The following is an 18,900-nucleotide window of genomic DNA, read 5'->3' as shown; positions in this document are numbered from 1 at the left end:
TTCTTCTATGACCTTCAGAAATATAAATTTATTGCAATAGACTGCTTGACCAGTGACTTTTACTGCCGATTCATCCTGTTTTATAAGTCATTTTATGAAAGCAAATAAGAGGGAATCATCAATAGCTGCGGAACTTGATATTATTTTAAGCAGGATTAGAGTACATTGATCTACAAAACCATTTCCTTCCTCTTTAGTAGTTATATTTCTGTGCGTCAGCAATACCAACTGTAAGGCACTCGTATACCCGATTCGATTTAACTACTCATGAAGATCTCCTCCAGCCTTCCCTCAAATTGAAATTCTCTTAGGTTTTTGTTTGTTTTGAATTTCGCGCAAAGCTACAAGAGGCTATCCGCGCTAGCCGTCCCTAATCTAGCAGTGTAAGACAAGAGGTAAGGCAGCTAGTCATCACTACCCACCGCCAACTCTTGGGCTACTCTTTCACCAACGAATAGTGGGATTGACCGTTACATTATAACGCCCCCATGGCTGAAAAGGCAAACATGTTTGGTGCGACCGGGATTCGAACCCGCAATCCTCAGATTACGAGTCGAACGCCTTAACCCACCTGGCCATGCCGGACCTATTTCAAAATGTGAAATTAAAGTATGATCATGGGTAATGTATAGATACATACGCTGATTGGAACCTTTTTAACTTATGGTACCTAGTCCATGTCCGTAACTCCGCTACTCTTGTAGTAATTACGGAAAACAGGCTTCCCAGTGGCACACCGGCAATTATAAAGGCCTATAAGGTTACAAACCAGGTTGAAAAGCCCTTAGTTTGCACAGCAGAGATTACCCATTCTGTATCTTCACATATAACAAAAAACAAACACGTACAGAGTACAGGACACCAAGACAAGATGGGTGCACTACGCTTCACGTGCCTGTAAAGAGATGACTTGCGTCGCCTGGCAACACATTAACACTACAAACCGAGACAAATCCGACTGCGTGACATGATTTTGTCTTACAGGATTAACCACAATGATTAAACTTGAAAGTGATATGAAACTGTTTACATAATCGACCCAAAGTGTCAAAACACGTCTCACTTTAGACAGTAAAATCCAGGTGTTTGTTCATATCTGTTTCAGATGTCAGTAAATAGACACACACAAAGAGAACTGATGTTTATATAAAAACTGTTTTACAGTCCCCAGAGTTAAATCCGTAACAAGTAAAGAAATATTTTCAAAAAAAAAGTGAATGTAAGGATGGCTCACAAAATAAACATAATACAAAACATATAATGTATCACAGTAACACACATAAGTATTAACATATAGTAATGTTATCACTAGTAAACAAATGTAAGGATGGCTGTTACTACTGTTACATTCTACTACACTGTGTGTCTGTACTATCCTAATGCTACTGTTACATTCTATTACACTGTGTGTCTGTACTATCCTAATACAACTGTTACATTCTATTACACTGTGTGTCTGTACTATCCTAATACTACTGTTACATTCTACTACACTGCGTGTCTGTACTGTCCTAATACAACTGTTACATTCTACTACACTGCGTGTCTGTACTGTCCTAATACTACTGTTACATTCTACTACACTGTGTGTCTGTACTATCCTAATACAACTGTTACATTCTATTACACTGCGTGTCTGTACTATCCTAATACTACTGTTACATTCTACTACACTGCGTGTCTGTACTGTCCTAATACTACTGTTACATTCTACTACACTCGCGGTCTGTACTGTCCTAATACAACTGTTACATTCTACTACACTGCGTGTCTGTACTATCCTAATACTACTGTTACATTCTACTACACTGAGTGTCTGTACTATCCTAATACTACTGTTACATTCTACTACACTGCATGTCTGTACTATCCTAATACTACTGTTACATTCTACTACACTGCGTGTTTGTACTATCCTAATACTACTGTTACATTCTACTACACTGTGTGTCTGTACTATCCTAATACTACTGTTACATTCTACTACACTGCGTGTCTGTACTATCCTAATACTACTGTTACATTCTACTATGCTGCATGTCTGTACTATCCTAATACTACTGTTACATTCTACTACACTGCGTGTCTGTACTATCCTAATACAACTGTTACATTCTACTCCACTGAGTGTCTGTACTATCCTAATACTACTGTTACATTCTACTACACTGCATGTCTGTACTATCCTAATACTACTGTTACATTCTAATACACTGCGTGTTTGTACTATCCTAATACTACTGTTACATTCTACTACACTGTGTGTCTGTACTATCCTAATACTACTGTTACATTCTACTACACTGCGTGTCTGTACTATCCTAATACTACTGTTACATTCTACTATGCTGCATGTCTGTACTATCCTAATACTACTGTTACATTCTACTATGCTGTGTGTCTGTACTGTCCTAATACTACTGTTACATTCTACTATGCTGTGTGTCTGTACTATCCTAATACTACTGTTACATTCTACTATGCTGTGTGTCTGTACTATCCTAATACTACTGTTACATTCTACTACACTGTGTGTCTGTACTGTCCTAATACTACTGTTACATTCTACTACACTGTGTGTCTGTACTGTCCTAATACTACTGTTACATTCTACTATGCTGCGTGTCTGTACTATCCTAATACTACTGTTACATTCTACTATGCTGCGTGTCTGTACTGTCCTAATACTACTGTTACATTCTACTATGCTGTGTGTCTGTACTATCCTAATACTACTGTTACATTCTACTACGCTGCGTGTCTGTACTATCCTAATACTACTGTTACATTCTACTATGCTGCGTGTCTGTACTATTCTAATACTACTGTTACATTCTACTATGCTGCGTGTCTGTACTGTCCTAATACTACTGTTACATTCTACTACACTGCGTGTCTGTACTGTCCTAATACTACTGTTACATTCTACTACACCGCGGTCTGTACTGTCCTAATACTACTGTTACATTCTACTACACTGCGTGTCTGTACTGTCCTAATACTACTGTTACATTCTACTACACTGCGTGTCTGTACTATTCTAATACTACTGTTACATTCTACTACACTGTGTGTCTGTACTGTCCTAATACTACTGTTACATTCTACTACACTGCGTGTCTGTACTGTCCTAATACTACTGTTACATTCTACTACACACCGCGGTCTGTACTGTCCTAATACTACTGTTACATTCTACTACACTCGTGCGGTCTGTACTATCCTAATACTACTGTTACATTCTACTACACTGCGTGTCTGTACTATCCTAATACTACTGTTACATTCTACTACACTGTGTGTCTGTACTATCCTAATACTACTGTTACATTCTACTACACTGTGTGTCTGTACTATCCTAATACTACTGTTACATTCTACTACACTGTGTGTCTATACTATTCTAATGCTACTGTTACATTCTACTACACTGCGTGTTTGTACTATCCTAATGCTACTGTTACATTCTACTACACTGTGTGTCTGTACTATCCTAATACTACTGTTACATTCTACTACACTGTGTGTCTGTACTGTCCTAATACTACTGTTACATTCTACTACACTGCGTGTCTGTACTATCCTAATACTACTGTTACATTCTACTACACTGTGTGTCTGTACTGTCCTAATACTACTGTTACATTCTACTACACTGTGTGTCTGTACTATCCTAATACTACTGTTACATTCTACTACACTGTGTGTCTGTACTATTCTAATACTACTGTTACATTCTACTACACTGTGTGTCTGTACTATTCTAATACTACTGTTGCATTCTACTACACTGTGTGTTTGTACTATCCTAATACTACTGTTACATTCTACTACACTGTGTGTCTGTACTATTCTAATGCTACTGTTACATTCTACTACACTGTGTGTCTGTACTATCCTAATACTACTGTTACATTCTACTACACTGTGTGTCTGTACTGTCCTAATACTACTGTTACATTCTACTATGCTGCATGTCTGTACTATCCTAATACAACTGTTACATTCTACTACACTGTGTGTCTGTACTGTCCTAATACTACTGTTACATTCTACTATGCTGCATGTCTGTACTATCCTAATACTACTGTTACATTCTACTACACTGTGTGTCTGTACTGTCCTAATACTACTGTTACATTCTACTACACTGCGTGTCTGTACTATCCTAATACTACTGTTACATTCTACTACACTGTGTGTCTGTACTGTCCTAATACTACTGTTACATTCTACTACACTGTGTGTCTGTACTATCCTAATACTACTGTTACATTCTACTACACTGTGTGTCTGTACTATTCTAATACTACTGTTACATTCTACTACACTGTGTGTCTGTACTATTCTAATACTACTGTTGCATTCTACTACACTGTGTGTTTGTACTATCCTAATACTACTGTTACATTCTACTACACTGTGTGTCTGTACTATCCTAATGCTACTGTTACATTCTACTACACTGTGTGTCTGTACTATCCTAATACTACTGTTACATTCTACTACACTGTGTGTCTGTACTGTCCTAATACTACTGTTACATTCTACTATGCTGCATGTCTGTACTATCCTAATACTACTGTTACATTCTACTATGCTGCGTGTCTGTACTGTCCTAATACTACTGTTACATTCTACTATGCTGTGTGTCTGTACTGTCCTAATACTACTGTTACATTCTACTATGCTGTGTGTCTGTACTATCCTAATACTACTGTTACATTCTACTACACTGCGTGTCTGTACTGTCCTAATACTACTGTTACATTCTACTATGCTGTGTGTCTGTACTATCCTAATACTACTGTTACATTCTACTACACTGCGTGTCTGTACTGTCCTAATACTACTGTTACATTCTACTACACTGTGTGTCTGTACTGTCCTAATACTACTGTTACATTCTACTACACTGTGTGTCTGTACTATCCTAATACTACTGTTACATTCTACTATGCTGCGTGTCTGTACTATCCTAATACTACTGTTACATTCTACTATGCTGCGTGTCTGTACTGTCCTAATACTACTGTTACATTCTACTATGCTGTGTGTCTGTACTATCCTAATACTACTGTTACATTCTACTATGCTGCGTGTCTGTACTGTCCTAATACTACTGTTACATTCTACTATGCTGTGTGTCTGTACTATCCTAATACTACTGTTACATTCTACTACACTGTGTGTCTGTACTATCCTAATACTACTGTTACATTCTACTACACTGCGTGTCTGTACTATCCTAATACTACTGTTACATTCTACTATGCTGCGTGTCTGTACTATTCTAATACTACTGTTACATTCTACTATGCTGCGTGTCTGTACTGTCCTAATACTACTGTTACATTCTACTACACTGCGTGTCTGTACTGTCCTAATACTACTGTTACATTCTACTACACTGCGTGTCTGTACTATTCTAATACTACTGTTACATTCTACTACACTGTGTGTCTGTACTGTCCTAATACTACTGTTACATTCTACTACACTGTGTGTCTGTGCTATTCTAATACTACTGTTACATTCTACTACACTGTGTGTCTGTACTATTCTAATACTACTGTTACATTCTACTACACTGTGTGTCTGTACTATCCTAATATTGCTGTTACATTCTACTACACTGCGTGTCTGTACTATCCTAATACTACTGTTACATTCTACTACATTGTGTCTGTACTTTTCTAATACTACTGTTACATTCTACTACACTGTGTGTCTGTACTATTCTATTACATTATGTTATGTAGTTGTAGTTCTACTCATGAACTTGGAGTTAGTAAAGTTTCAACAGATGATAACTGTTTTTTTGCCATTCGGATGTTTGTTTTTGCTTAATTGAAAAGCTGTGAAATGAGCTGTCTGTGTTGTGTCTACTGCAGGGTGTTGTACCACAACACAATCTACAATAGATGTTACTGAAGCACAACTAATTCTCATTTCACTATATTTCTTCCACTGGAAAAGCATACTGGGAGATTACAGGGTAGAGAGCATACAGCATACTGGGAGATTACAGGGTAGAGAGCATACAGCATACTGGGAGATTACAGAGTAGAGAGCATACAGCATACTGGGAGATTACAGGGTAGAGAGCATACAGCATACTGGGAGATTACAGGGTAGAGAGCATACAGCATACCGGTAACAAACATTCACAGTACAATACCAACAGCATACCGGTAACAAACATTCACAGTACAATACCAACAGCATACCGGTAACAAACATTCACAGTACAATACCAACAGCATACCGGTAACAAACATTCACAGTACAATACCATTTCATTTATACCACACAGAAGCTTTTTCAATGTATTAAAACAACTACTTGACTACAATATTATAAACTGTATGTTTAGTCTGCTAAACAAAATCAACAACTTATTTACATTAGGGATTTTCAAACTGTGATGTTTAGTGCTAATATCAGTGGTAAAGGAACAAAAATTAATATAAAAATAAAGAAAATTACATAAGCCTGATTTAGGCTTCACAAGAACGCACACAGTATATCACCCACATTTGAAATATTGTTCATAGTTTTGGGCTCCTGATCTAATATAGGATACTACCTTGTAGGAGAAGGTTCGAAAGAGGTTGTTTGTTAGCTGATTTCAGGAATAAAAGGAGTTTCTTAAGGATTTGAAAATTTTTACTTTGCTTGAAATTGTCAAAATTCACACTTGTTATGATACACCGTAAAACATTTACATCGTTACTATTACAAAGAAAGAGTTAAAATAATTTTTACTGAGTGTTTTTTACATTTTATTATTATATATTTTTAAATTAAGCTTAAGTGGTACTTCAAACATTTAAAGAAATATTTATATTGGACTCTGGAAAGTTTGAGCACCACCGACCTGCATATACCGTGGAAGATTCTAGAATATGTCTTACTAATGTCATTAATTCTTATGTAAGATCTTAAAAGGATTACACTTTTAAAATAATTACATCATAAAATAAGTCATGGTGATACAAACCTGTAGAATGTCTAGAGAAAGATAGTTTTCATTCACTTTAATCAAGAAAATATTTAGGGATTTTGTAATAAAACAACAGCCACTTCTCACATTTTATGATACACCCAAAATACCTCTTTATAGATGCAACACACTTAAACGTAAGAACCTGTTAATTATGTTGACAAGTGAACACTGAGAAGTTACAAACCACCAGGTGATCTAGAACCTTGACAAGTGAACACTGAAAAGTTACAAACCACCAGGTGATCTAGAACCTTGACAAGTGAACACTGGGAAGTTACAAACCACCAGGTGATCTAGAACCTTGACAAGTGAACACTGAAAAGTTACAAACCACCAGGTGATCTAGAACCTTGACAAGTGAACACTGGGAAGTTACAAACCACCAGGTGATCTAGAACCTTGACAAGTGAACACTGAAAAGTTACAAACCACCAGGTGATCTAGAACCTTGACAAGTGAACACTGGGAAGTTACAAACCACCAGGTGATCTAGAACCTTGACAAGTGAACACTGGGAAGTTACAAACCACCAGGTGATCTAGAACCTTGACAAGTGAACACTGGGAAGTTACAAACCACCAGGTGATCTAGAACCTTGACAAGTGAACACTGGGAAGTTACAAACCACCAGGTGATCTAGAACCTTGACAAGTGAACACTGGGAAGTTACAAACCACCAGGTGATCTAGAACCTTGACAAGTGAACACTGGGAAGTTACAAACCACCAGGTGATCTAGACTGCTGATCTAGAACCCTCTCTTCAGTTCTGATCAATAATAAAATGAGTTTAAAAGATCACAACCACGTCTCAATTCTAATTCCAACAATAGCCATGTTTATCATTCAACTGAAACATGAATATATTTCATAAAACTGAAGAATAAAATCTACACCTTCATAGTTAACCATATATTTTGTTACTTATTTAACCCATAAAAACATTATAAAAACACACGTGAAAGCAATAAATTCCACAAATTACTGCCGGGATACTTTTGGTATTCTAGATAGCTGAAAATAAATTATATCACTCAGTTCTATTCAAGTTAGTTCTTCACAGTAGATCTTATAAAAGGTAAAAACAATTTTTGTATCCACTTTGATATGTGAATATAACCGTTTGTAATGAGATGGTTCAAGGTTTAAGCTCTGTGTACAACTTTTTCATACTGACCCAAAGATCTACAATCGACGTATGACGTGGGGACCTTGAGTGTTTCAGTTGAAGAAATACGTGCTTCATGAATAGTCTGTTTCAGTTCTATTTAATTTCATTCCACACAGTGTTGTGGAGGTTACAAATGTCAAGCGTTTTTTAAACACAAATCGAATAGCTTCTCCACGAAACGAAATTACTCTGAGATAATTTTGTGCCGAGACATTTGATTTTGTTACCGTTTCTAATTTTCTGCCCCTGTACAAATTATTTACACGTTTTAAGTTCCTATTTGATTATGAAATCATGTAAAATAAATACCCTATTTCTCCTCCTCTTATTGGTATATACCAGCATTCAATAAGTGTGATTGGTTTGTTAAATGTATGAATAATTACTATAAACCTCCTGAAGAACCAATTACCACTGCTTCAAATAAACAAGGTGTTAAAATGCACTGACAGCAGAAATTCACCAAAAAATAAATTATTTGAACTTTTAAACTCTTAAGTAATTTAAGTATATTTTTAATTTGTATTTGGGTTTATACCACTACCATAATTTGTTACTTTTAACACAGTTATGAGATTGTAGTTCATTGGAAATAGACTTCAACTTAATTTCACATAACAAGCCCACTTGTACAAATAAGTATCCATGTTTCATATTATAAATGTGTACATTTTGTAATGTGAAAATCTTTAGTACTATATACTGTTTCCACACAATATGCAGTTTAATTATTTATACACTACAGAATATTTCTATAACAAACAAAACCAGTAGAAAGATGTAAGAATATGTGTGTCTAATGACAGAGCTTTAATGTTCAACTTGAAGCCTACACTTACAACCAGCTTTAATGTTCAACTCGAAGCCTACACTTACAACCAGCTTTAATGTTCAACTCGAAGCCTACACTTACAACCAGCTTTAATGTTCAACTCGAAGCCTACACTTACAACCAGCTTTAATGTTCAACTCGAAGCCTACACTTACAACCAGCTTTAATGTTCAACTCAAGCCTACACTTACAACCAGCTTTAATGTTCAACTCAAGCCTACACTTACAACCAGCTTTAATGTTCAACTCAAGCCTACACTTACAACCAGCTTTAATGTTCAACTCAAGCCTACACTTACAACCAGCTTTAATGTTCAACTCGAAGCCTACACTTACAACCAGCTTTAATGTTCAACTCGAAGCCTACACTTACAACCAGCTTTAATGTTCAACTCGAAGCCTACACTTACAACCAGCTTTAATGTTCAACTCGAAGCCTACACTTACAACCAGCTTTAATGTTCAACTCGAAGCCTACACTTACAACCAGCTTTAATGTTCAACTCGAAGCCTACACTTACAACCAGCTTTAATGTTCAACTTGAAGCCTACACTTACAACCAGCTTTAATGTTCAACTGGAAGCCTACACTTACAACCAGCTTTAATGTTCAACTTGAAGCCTACACTTACAACCAGCTTTAATGTTCAACTTGAAGCCTACACTTACAACCAGCTTTAATGTTCAACTCGAAGCCTACACTTACAACCAGCTTTAATGTTCAACTTGAAGCCTACACTTACAACCAGCTTTAATGTTCAACTCAAAGCGTACCCTTACAAGCAAGTTTTTCTTCACACATAAAATTATACCTAAACAAAACAGACGGGAGACTTCCCTGTGATAGAATTTCATTTTAATATTTTTACAGTTCCTTACACACTTAATTTCAAACTGCTATGAATGAGAGAAACTAGTTTTCTTTATAAATATCCTCTAGATAGGCTGACTGATGACATGAACAATTTAAAAATCTTCTGATAATAGAATTTTGACGTCATGTAATAAATTACATCTTTTTTTTATTATAAAATTTTTAATAATCAAATATTTCATGTTAAGTATGCACAAAATACTTTATCACAAAAGTCTGGTTATGGTGAATTATAAGGCCCTAACTACAGACATTATTTTTTAACTTGTAATATATTGAAGGAGGTTATTACCTGTAAAACATTAATAAATGGAACTATGAATTTTAAAACTAAGTTTTAAGTAATTCTTTCATATGGATTACACACAACAAATAGCATGTTGTACTTCCTTTACAATTATAAACTAAAGATTTGATGTGTATTTTATTATATAATTTACTTTCAAACACATATTTGTCTGTTTTTTTATTTCCTATCTAAAATTCCTATGCAAGTAAAAATTAATTAGAATAGTTAGGCCTTCTACCTCACCATAACCTAAACTTAACTAAAATCACACAAGCTGACTTGAAAAATATAAATATTTATACATTAGCTACTTGGGAAAAAATAACCTTTGGCTTATGATTAATATCCAGGTCTTATAATGATATGAACATGTAAGAACTTATGGTTAATCTGACTGGTAATGGTACGAACATGTAAGAACTTATGGTTAATCTGACTGGTAATGATACGAACAAGTAAGAATTTACAGCTAATCCAACTGGTATTGATACGAACAAGTAAGAACTTACAGCTAATCCAACTGGTATTGATACGAACAAGTAAGAACTTACAGCTAATCCAACTGGTATTGATACAAACATGTAAGAACTTATGGTTAATCTTACTGGTAATGATATGAACATGTAAGAACTTATGGTTAATCTTACTGGTAATGATACGAACAAGTAAGAACTTACAGCTAATCTGACTGGTAATGATACGAACATGTAAGAACTTATGGTTAATCTGACTGGTAATGATACGAACATGTAAGAACTTATGGTTAATCTGACTGGTAATGATACGAACAAGTAAGAACTTACAGCTAATCTGACTGCTAATGGTATGAACATACAAGAACTTATTGGTAAAGATATGAACATGTAAGAACTTATGGCTAATAATTATACAATTAGTAACAGTATGAACAAGTTATAACTTACGGCTCTGCTTCAATTGATTTTAATTTGGCAACATAATTAGATGGTATATAGCCTTCTAACTTGTTAGCTCTCGATCTTGAAAACCACCACTCTCCTTGAGTATCATTTAATATTTCCAAATGTTCACCTTTTTTGAAACCCAAATCTTCATCTGTTCGGGCATCATAGTCATATAATGCAACATATATTTTTGCAACGGTGCCAAGAGTACAGTCAAAATTTGAAGAAGCCGAATGTAGAGTCGACTTGTCTCTTTTTAATTTTACAGTTTCATGACGAACATGTCCAAGGGTTTGTATTCCTGGCTTTAACTTGTTTACCTTTAATGTTGGAAGACCAGATTCGAGCTTTACTGAGACTTGCCCAGCGTGTGCTTCGTCTTTCTTGACCTTCGAATCTTTCGTATTTTCACTCCCAGAACGATCAAAACAGTTACCCATGACTGTCGATCGCAAACGTCTTAGTGCTACTACTAGTAGTCAGCTACAGCTTTAACTTTGAATTTAACTTCCATAAATGTAAGCAATGTGACTTAAGTTTAGTAATATCTTTAACTTACAATTTAGTAATATTTCTACTAGTAGTAAAAACTTAAAGACGAAATATAAAACGTATTATTATTATTAGTAATTAGTATTAAAACCTAATTATTACAGCGATCACATTCTTTCACTTTGATAAACTAGCTTTACTCACATGTAAATATAAAAATTATTAAATAATTTAACAAGTGTTAAATTTAATATAAAAATTCAACGACAGGACTAACAATAGTTTCTACCCCAGTACTGTATGCTAACACTAACAGAAAAAGTCGACTAGCATCGACGTTTTGGTTTTACGTCAGTATTCATTTTACAGATGTATCTCGTATAAAATATACGCCAAAGTTAGGCTTAGATTATACTCGAGCTAAGCATCTGCGCTGCATAAAGTAGTGCTGCCGCATAAATCTTTATATTCTTTACTTATTTAGGGTTCAACAAGTAAACTCGATTGATCAGTATCATTACTTTAATAAATGAAAAATTTTAAACGGATTTTTATAAGATAAAAACGCCAATTTTTCAAACTATTTTTCTTCAATACCTTCGTTGAACTACATGTATTTAGTAAATACCACCGAACTTTATCGCTGAGATTTAGGAAGAATGTTGCGCCGTCTGTTCATATTGGAAAATTTTATTCTTTATTTATGAAACAAATTTGTCAAAATTTCTAACGTTTCTCGTACACATGTGTATATATATTTGAGTAGGGGACACTTCTTACATGCGAGTTTTTATGTGTATGTGTATATAGATATATTTATATACACATGTATATTTGGCTATGACAATTTATGGATTGGTTGTATGTTTTTTTGGTTTTTGAATTTTGTGCAATGCTACACGACGGCTATCTGCGCTAACCGTTCTTAATTTAGCAATGTAAGACTAGAGAGAAGGCAACTAGTCATCACCGTCCACCGCCAACTCTTGGGCTACTCTTTTACCAACGAATAGTGGGATTGGCCGTAACATTATTACGACCCCACGGCTGAAAGGACAAGCATGTTTAGTATGACTGGGATTCGAAGCCGCGACCCTCAGATTATGAGTCCAGCGCCCTAACCACCTGGTCATGCCAGGCCTTGGTTTATGAATTTATTTAAATATGTATAAGTAATACCAAATAGAGTTATTTTCCTTTATTTTGAGTATCTATATATTCTTTAGAACATTCTATTAGCTATTTTTATGTTTGCTGAAAACCTATATTTAGACAGTGCATCTATTTTCCTGTTTGTAAACAGCTTATAGAAGGAACTGCCATTTTATTACTTAAATGTTCATTAAATATATATTTAGAAGAAGTAGTCAAAATCATACTTATTTTTCCAAAATATTAATTTTCAACACATTATGTCTGACTTTTAGACATGTAACAGAACATTATATTATTATACGTTACATGAAATATTCTGCGCATGCGTCACTGGAAGATTTTTTTTTTCGTTCGTGAAACGGCGCAAACCAACAACTATATGTGATGGATCATTCAATAACTGCGTTCAAAAAGGCAGCGTATACGAGTCAGGTCAGTTCTGTCAATTTTCATTTGCTCCATATTCCATAGATCTTGCTGCAGAGAAAAACAGATTTTTCAAATAGTTCGCTTATTGACAAAAAGTAAGTATTAGGTTTAATTCGGAGAATGGTATTTGACTAGCCTACCATATTGTTCACCATTAAGAGTAATAAAACTAATTGCTGTCTGCAGCAATATTGTAAGAGTTTCAGTGTTAACTTTAATTTGTTATTATTTGTTTTTAAATATATATTATTTGACAAATGAAATAGTGTAATATCTTCTGTGTTTATTTTACTAATGCTTTAAACATATTTGTTTAAACGAATTTCGAAACATGTATACCCGAAACGCTTAACCACAACTATACAATATCTTGAATAACTGTTGTTTCGCAAGATGAAAGGTAACATACAAAAATTGATATACCTAAACAAAAACTTTTAATTTTCTTTTCTTTTTTTTTTAGTTTTTTTTTTTTTTCAAAATTTATGGCAGGTGCCCTTCGTCAGGCAGTTACGATCATGCTACATTGAAATTGGGCACGAAAAGAATCGCTGCGGGGTTGAGAAATGGAGTGGTAACTTGTACTATTGTATATCCGAAAGTAAAATCCGGAGGTTTTATATATATATATATTTGAACCAAGAAGGATGAGCTAAACTGATGCTAATAAATTAAATGTAATGAGTTTACGTAATATTTGTGTCTGTTTTCACAGTTAGACACGCCAACTTCACGCAAAAGTCATCTGTTCTCTTAAATTACTTTTAAACATGGAGTTAGCTTTTCTCTCTCTCTTTCAGTTTAATGTGAAGTTATCCATTGGATATAACTACTAACTCACCTGAACTTGCTATGCTTTGTTTTTAATAATTCATTAATGCTAGTGGGAAAATTAAGTATTGTTTATAAAATTTGGCAGTCAGAAAATCCCCCTGTTTCAACTTGATATGATATGAAGTCATCCATGTTATACAGAGCTCGCTTATAGACATGAATTAGACAGAGTGCGTTTCCTATAGAATTCGAGAAAACTTGTCATTCTTGGAGATTTTGACTTAACTAAAATATAAAAAATACAAAAAAATCGAAATTAGTACACTCGAGTAATGGAAAGAAATGAACCAAAATATGAAATCTTCTGTGTCAGGGAAGTAATTTTTTTTTTTTTTTACTCTTTATTTCATAAAAATGATTCAAATCACTGTTTACTGGTTTGTCACTATACTAACTGGTATTATATCACTCCGGCAGACATCACTTCTAATACGGATTTGTATTAGTCATGTTAATAAAAGTATAAACTAAATAATCATCTAAAGTTTATAAAATAAACTTTTTCTGCCTACAATATAATGGATATTTTTTATGGGCGCTGTTCTCAAAGTTTTAACATTATTAACATAATTTAATAACAATATTACTTTTTCTTCTAGGTTTAAGTCGAATCCTGTTTTTTTAATATGGATGATCTGAACGTGTTCCATTCGGGCAATGTTTTAAATAACTTAAAAACTTCAATATATTGTTTTTAAGGTAATTTCTTAATGGTAGTGAGAATAGCTAATATTTCTTGTTTATTTGAACATTTTGTTGTTCTTGTGTTTACTAGATGCAACTTGTAACAAATAAGATTATTACATTAATTTTGGACAATTACTTAATATTAGGTTATTATAGCAACAACTCCCAGACCATTCACTCACGTGGCAAAAAAAAAATAAAAATCGGAAAATGGATGATGCTTTAGGGGTCACAATCAGGTATACAGTGTTGTAAAAACCTGCAAAAGAGGGTGGTGAATGAAAGCCATCCCCACTATACTGAGAATAGAGGGTCATTCTTCTGTATTGAACGTGTTGACAGCTGGATTTGTAAGAACTGTTTCACAAGTGTCTGAACGTGTATAGAATTAATTACGAACTCACAATATTATTTTAAAATGCCCTAAGTATCCTTTGACAAGTATATATAAGTATTAAATTAACACAATTAATACTATTCTTGTCATTATTTTAACGTTCAGATCACTGTCGGTAAATGACAATAAGTTTGTTTAAATCAACATAATAAACCTTAAATTAAATGTACTGAAAACCACAAAGTATTGATTTACAGATTTATTAAAAAACAGCACAAAATCTGTATGATTTGAATAATCTTCTCCCTAAAATATACCATAATATCTTTACAAAGAAAGTGTCTAATTTGGATGATTAAAAATTTCTTTGTCACAGCATAAACATTGCATAAAAAGAATATAATTCGATATTTTACAAAGACGTAATATAATGTTATTATCAAACGCGTCAAAAACACTGAAATAACTGAATATTAGTCGCCGTGTTTGATTCGATTTAAATTGAGATTAAAACAATAAAATTCACGCTCTTTATTTGACCAATGTTATAAATATTATTACCCCTTTACATATATATAGTTTGTTTGTTTTTGTGTGTTTAGAACATTTGATATTCAGAAGAAAAAAGTGTGCCATATTATGAACGAAGAAAATGAACACGACACTTTGTTAGGTGTTGAAGAAGGAACTACTGAACAGGAAGTCAATGATCGTGCAGTATGTATACTGACTTCTTAATTCACAGCTGGCTAAAATAGGCTAATAAAATTATATTAGAAAGTTAGATAAGATTCCACAGGAATACAAAATAAAATTAGTAGATGTTCTATTATTAGTGATCTATTTTTCACTTTCCAGTTTGAAGAAAACGTTTACACGGGAGCTAGACCTAAAGTCCGAAACATCGAAGATACAACAAAACGAAAAAAAACGCGTATTATATCTCATGAGACGTCAATAGAAACTTCAAAGGAACAGTTGATGAATACAGGAAATGGTAAGTCTACAGATCAGAAGGGAAGATATCAAACAGAACAAGATCTCTCAAGTATTAGAAAATCGCGTGATACAAAATGCTCTGGTTTTTTTGGAATTCGTTCATACGTGTATGAATTTTATGATTCTGTCAGGATACCAGATTCTCAATTATACGACGAATTTGAAGATTATGATTTTCGTTATTTGGTTAAGCAGGGAAAGAAATTTCGCAGAAGTTTTTGTTGGAAGGTGGCTTTTTGGTCAGGAGTAATGTTACTTGTGTTCGGAGTAATTTTACTATTGTTAGGCCACTTCGCACCAGAGAAGAAAGTTGTCATTGGTCAAAAAAATAACTTGGAAATTATAGATCGTTCGGCCCAACTCTTTAATAAAAATTTGGGTCTCTGTAAAGTGATTGGTTTGGTAGTATTTTTTATAGGTTTTGTGATTGTGTTAGCCGTGTTTATTCTGCCAAAAGTGGTATTTAAACACGCAAAACATGACGTTTCAGATTCTGAGGAAGGTTGCGATTTCAATGTAGCTTATTCACAACAAACAAGCCAAGATAAGATTCCAGCGTCGGAAAAGTTAACAAATGTTCAACCAAAGCGCAGTGATGGAGATAGTGTAATCATGACAAATAAAGGATTGTGTAAAATACATTAAGAGTCACAACCAATGTTTGTGAACGTTGGACTGTCTTTACTCAGATTGATTTAAGATTGAAATGCAGTTTACCGAATACTCATTGATGAGAAAACAATATACACGAGTTACAACAATCAACGTATTTATTTAACCTTTATGTGCAATACTGTATTGCCTTGTACATTTCATGGGTAACATTTTTTTGTTAAAGCCAATGTATTGAGTGTCTTAGCCAATACTTGCCATTGAACTTAACTTGCAATTCTCCGGTACTATTTTATTATTTAACTTTGAATGTTTTTTTTGTTTACGTTTATCATTTGTTACGAAACATTTTACTTAACTGTGTCTAGTGTTTGTGCTACAAGTACACGTTAAAACGTGCATTTATATCACATCAATAAGAAATTTGACGACTGTATAAAAATTGTATTAAGATTTTAGTTGATTCTTTGCATAATTCCTAAAATGTTTTCTGTTATTAACTAACGTAAAGTTATTAAACCTAAACTCAGTGAACTATTTTCTGGTTATGTACATGGTTAAACATTTATATATAATTATGTTAATATGTACATATAAACTAGAATTAAACTCCTTTAACCATCACTGTTTGTTCAATCCACAAAAAAGACTGCACTAGTCGTTTCATTTTCAAAGAAACTTGAAAGGTAACTAATTAACTGCCAATAAACAGTGCAATTGACCATTACATTATAATACCCTTCAGGTCAAAGGGCCAGAATATTCAGCTGCATACTTTGATATTATATGTTGAAATGGTTTAATTACTGGAAGGTTGATACTGAACATAAGAAAAATAAATTTGTTTTTAGGAACTAAATGTGGACACCAAACTTCAAACAAAAACTCTTGTTTCTTTGGTCTATTATTTTAAAAATCAAATCCTGTGATATTAGTGATGAATGCTTGATGTTAAAGAGTTACTTTACTTGTATGAAATCCCACACTGAAAACAACTTGTATATCGCAACCTAAGTATTTTTCCTTAATAGAAAAATATGCTTTCTTTAACAGAAATGTACTCGAATTCAGGAAACCATTATAAAAATGTAACTATTTCACAAGTTTTATTTCAAATGTTGCATGTAGTTTAACAACTTCATGGGGTTTCAGTGTTACCTAATATATTTATTTCCACTACAATTTTTAATATTAAAGTTTTTTTGTGAAGACATTATTTTGTAATAATATATTTAACAATGAATACACTCAAAGATTATGTTTTAAGAATTAAAATAACAATTTGTGCGAAAAGGTTTAAAAGAAATCACACACTTTACTTTGTTCCACTTGTATGTCAGAATAGTTTTAAATCATTAATATAGTACATAATCCAATCAGGCATCACTTAATTTGTAACACACATATCAAACTTTATTTTATTTGAATATTTTAAAACGTATATTATGTCACATGACACATATTTGTGATTACAATTGTCACAAAATACATCTGTTGTCTTCCTCAGTGGAAACAGCTGACTGTTTGAGAAAGTGATTATACTGTCATGACAATGGGATACAAACCATGAACCTTCATAGTCAAGCATGCTAAACGTGGCTGACTTTTGCTTTAAATAGAGATTACAACAAATGGTAGAGGTTGGATTTATTTTCTCAACTATAATTTAAACAGTAGGTGATTAGAATGATGCACACTAAAACATTTCAATACGAAGTTCTTTGGTGTAAAATAAATGGTAGAATTTTAATTAGTTTTATAAACTTTGTTTACAAGACTGGCTATTTCCAGCAATCTTACTGAATATTGTAACAGAACAGTGATTACAATTTTACAGAAAAAGATAATATGAAAATTCATTTTTGTTGTTTTTTTGTCTTAAAAGGTAGTTTATAATTCATGACCCCTTGTTTTAAACAATAAAAACAACACCAAATTTAGGAAAAATGTCAGAGCCCAAAAAATAGATTGACCTCACCTGATTATGTAACTATGTATTCTCAAGATGGCTGGTATGGGTATTAAAACTTTTAACAGAAATCACATTAGAAAAAAGCAAGATGTATGATATTGATTCTGGAGAATATGGAAACTCTGAAACCTCTAAAACCATTACAGCTATATATGGGTGTATCTTTTTACATACTTTATGGATTTCTAATCTGGAAACAAGATTCTGAATAGTAGACTCGAGTAGTTTATTTCTACCAATCAGAGTTTTCTGAGACATATTTCAAAATTCACTCCAATGTCTAGAGC

The 18,900-nt window shown here is 33.5% G+C and overlaps 2 protein-coding genes across 4 annotated transcripts in view; one reads left to right on the top strand and one right to left on the bottom strand.

Moving 5' to 3' along the window:
• The window catches only part of LOC143253997 (tyrosine-protein kinase Src42A-like), a 33,998-nt gene extending 22,462 nt beyond the window's left edge, over positions 1-11,536 (bottom strand). The window contains exon 1 of the mRNA XM_076508692.1: positions 11,097-11,536. Within this exon, the coding sequence (XP_076364807.1) occupies positions 11,097-11,536 (440 nt within the window). The remainder of the gene's footprint in view (positions 1-11,096) is intronic.
• Positions 11,481-16,699, top strand: LOC143253998 (uncharacterized). 3 transcript variants are annotated; one of them, XM_076508695.1, is made up of 3 exons: positions 11,481-11,614; positions 15,633-15,747; positions 15,889-16,699. In XM_076508695.1, exons 2-3 carry the CDS (start codon positions 15,670-15,672, stop codon positions 16,672-16,674), a joined length of 864 nt encoding a protein of 287 aa, XP_076364810.1. In that variant the 5' UTR covers positions 11,481-11,614; positions 15,633-15,669; the 3' UTR covers positions 16,675-16,699. The 3 variants fall into 3 exon arrangements, with proteins under 3 accessions (XP_076364810.1, XP_076364811.1, XP_076364808.1); XM_076508696.1 differs by lacking the exon at positions 11,481-11,614 and adding an exon at positions 13,081-13,175; XM_076508693.1 differs by lacking the exon at positions 11,481-11,614 and adding an exon at positions 13,104-13,267.
• The last annotated feature ends 2,201 nt before the right edge of the window (positions 16,700-18,900 follow it).

Source organism: Tachypleus tridentatus, chromosome 6 (assembly GCF_004210375.1).
Source record: "Tachypleus tridentatus isolate NWPU-2018 chromosome 6, ASM421037v1, whole genome shotgun sequence".
NCBI lineage: Eukaryota > Metazoa > Arthropoda > Merostomata > Xiphosura > Limulidae > Tachypleus > Tachypleus tridentatus.
The sequence above is the reverse complement of the archived record's forward strand: the minus strand, read 5'-3'. Positions and strand labels throughout refer to the sequence as shown.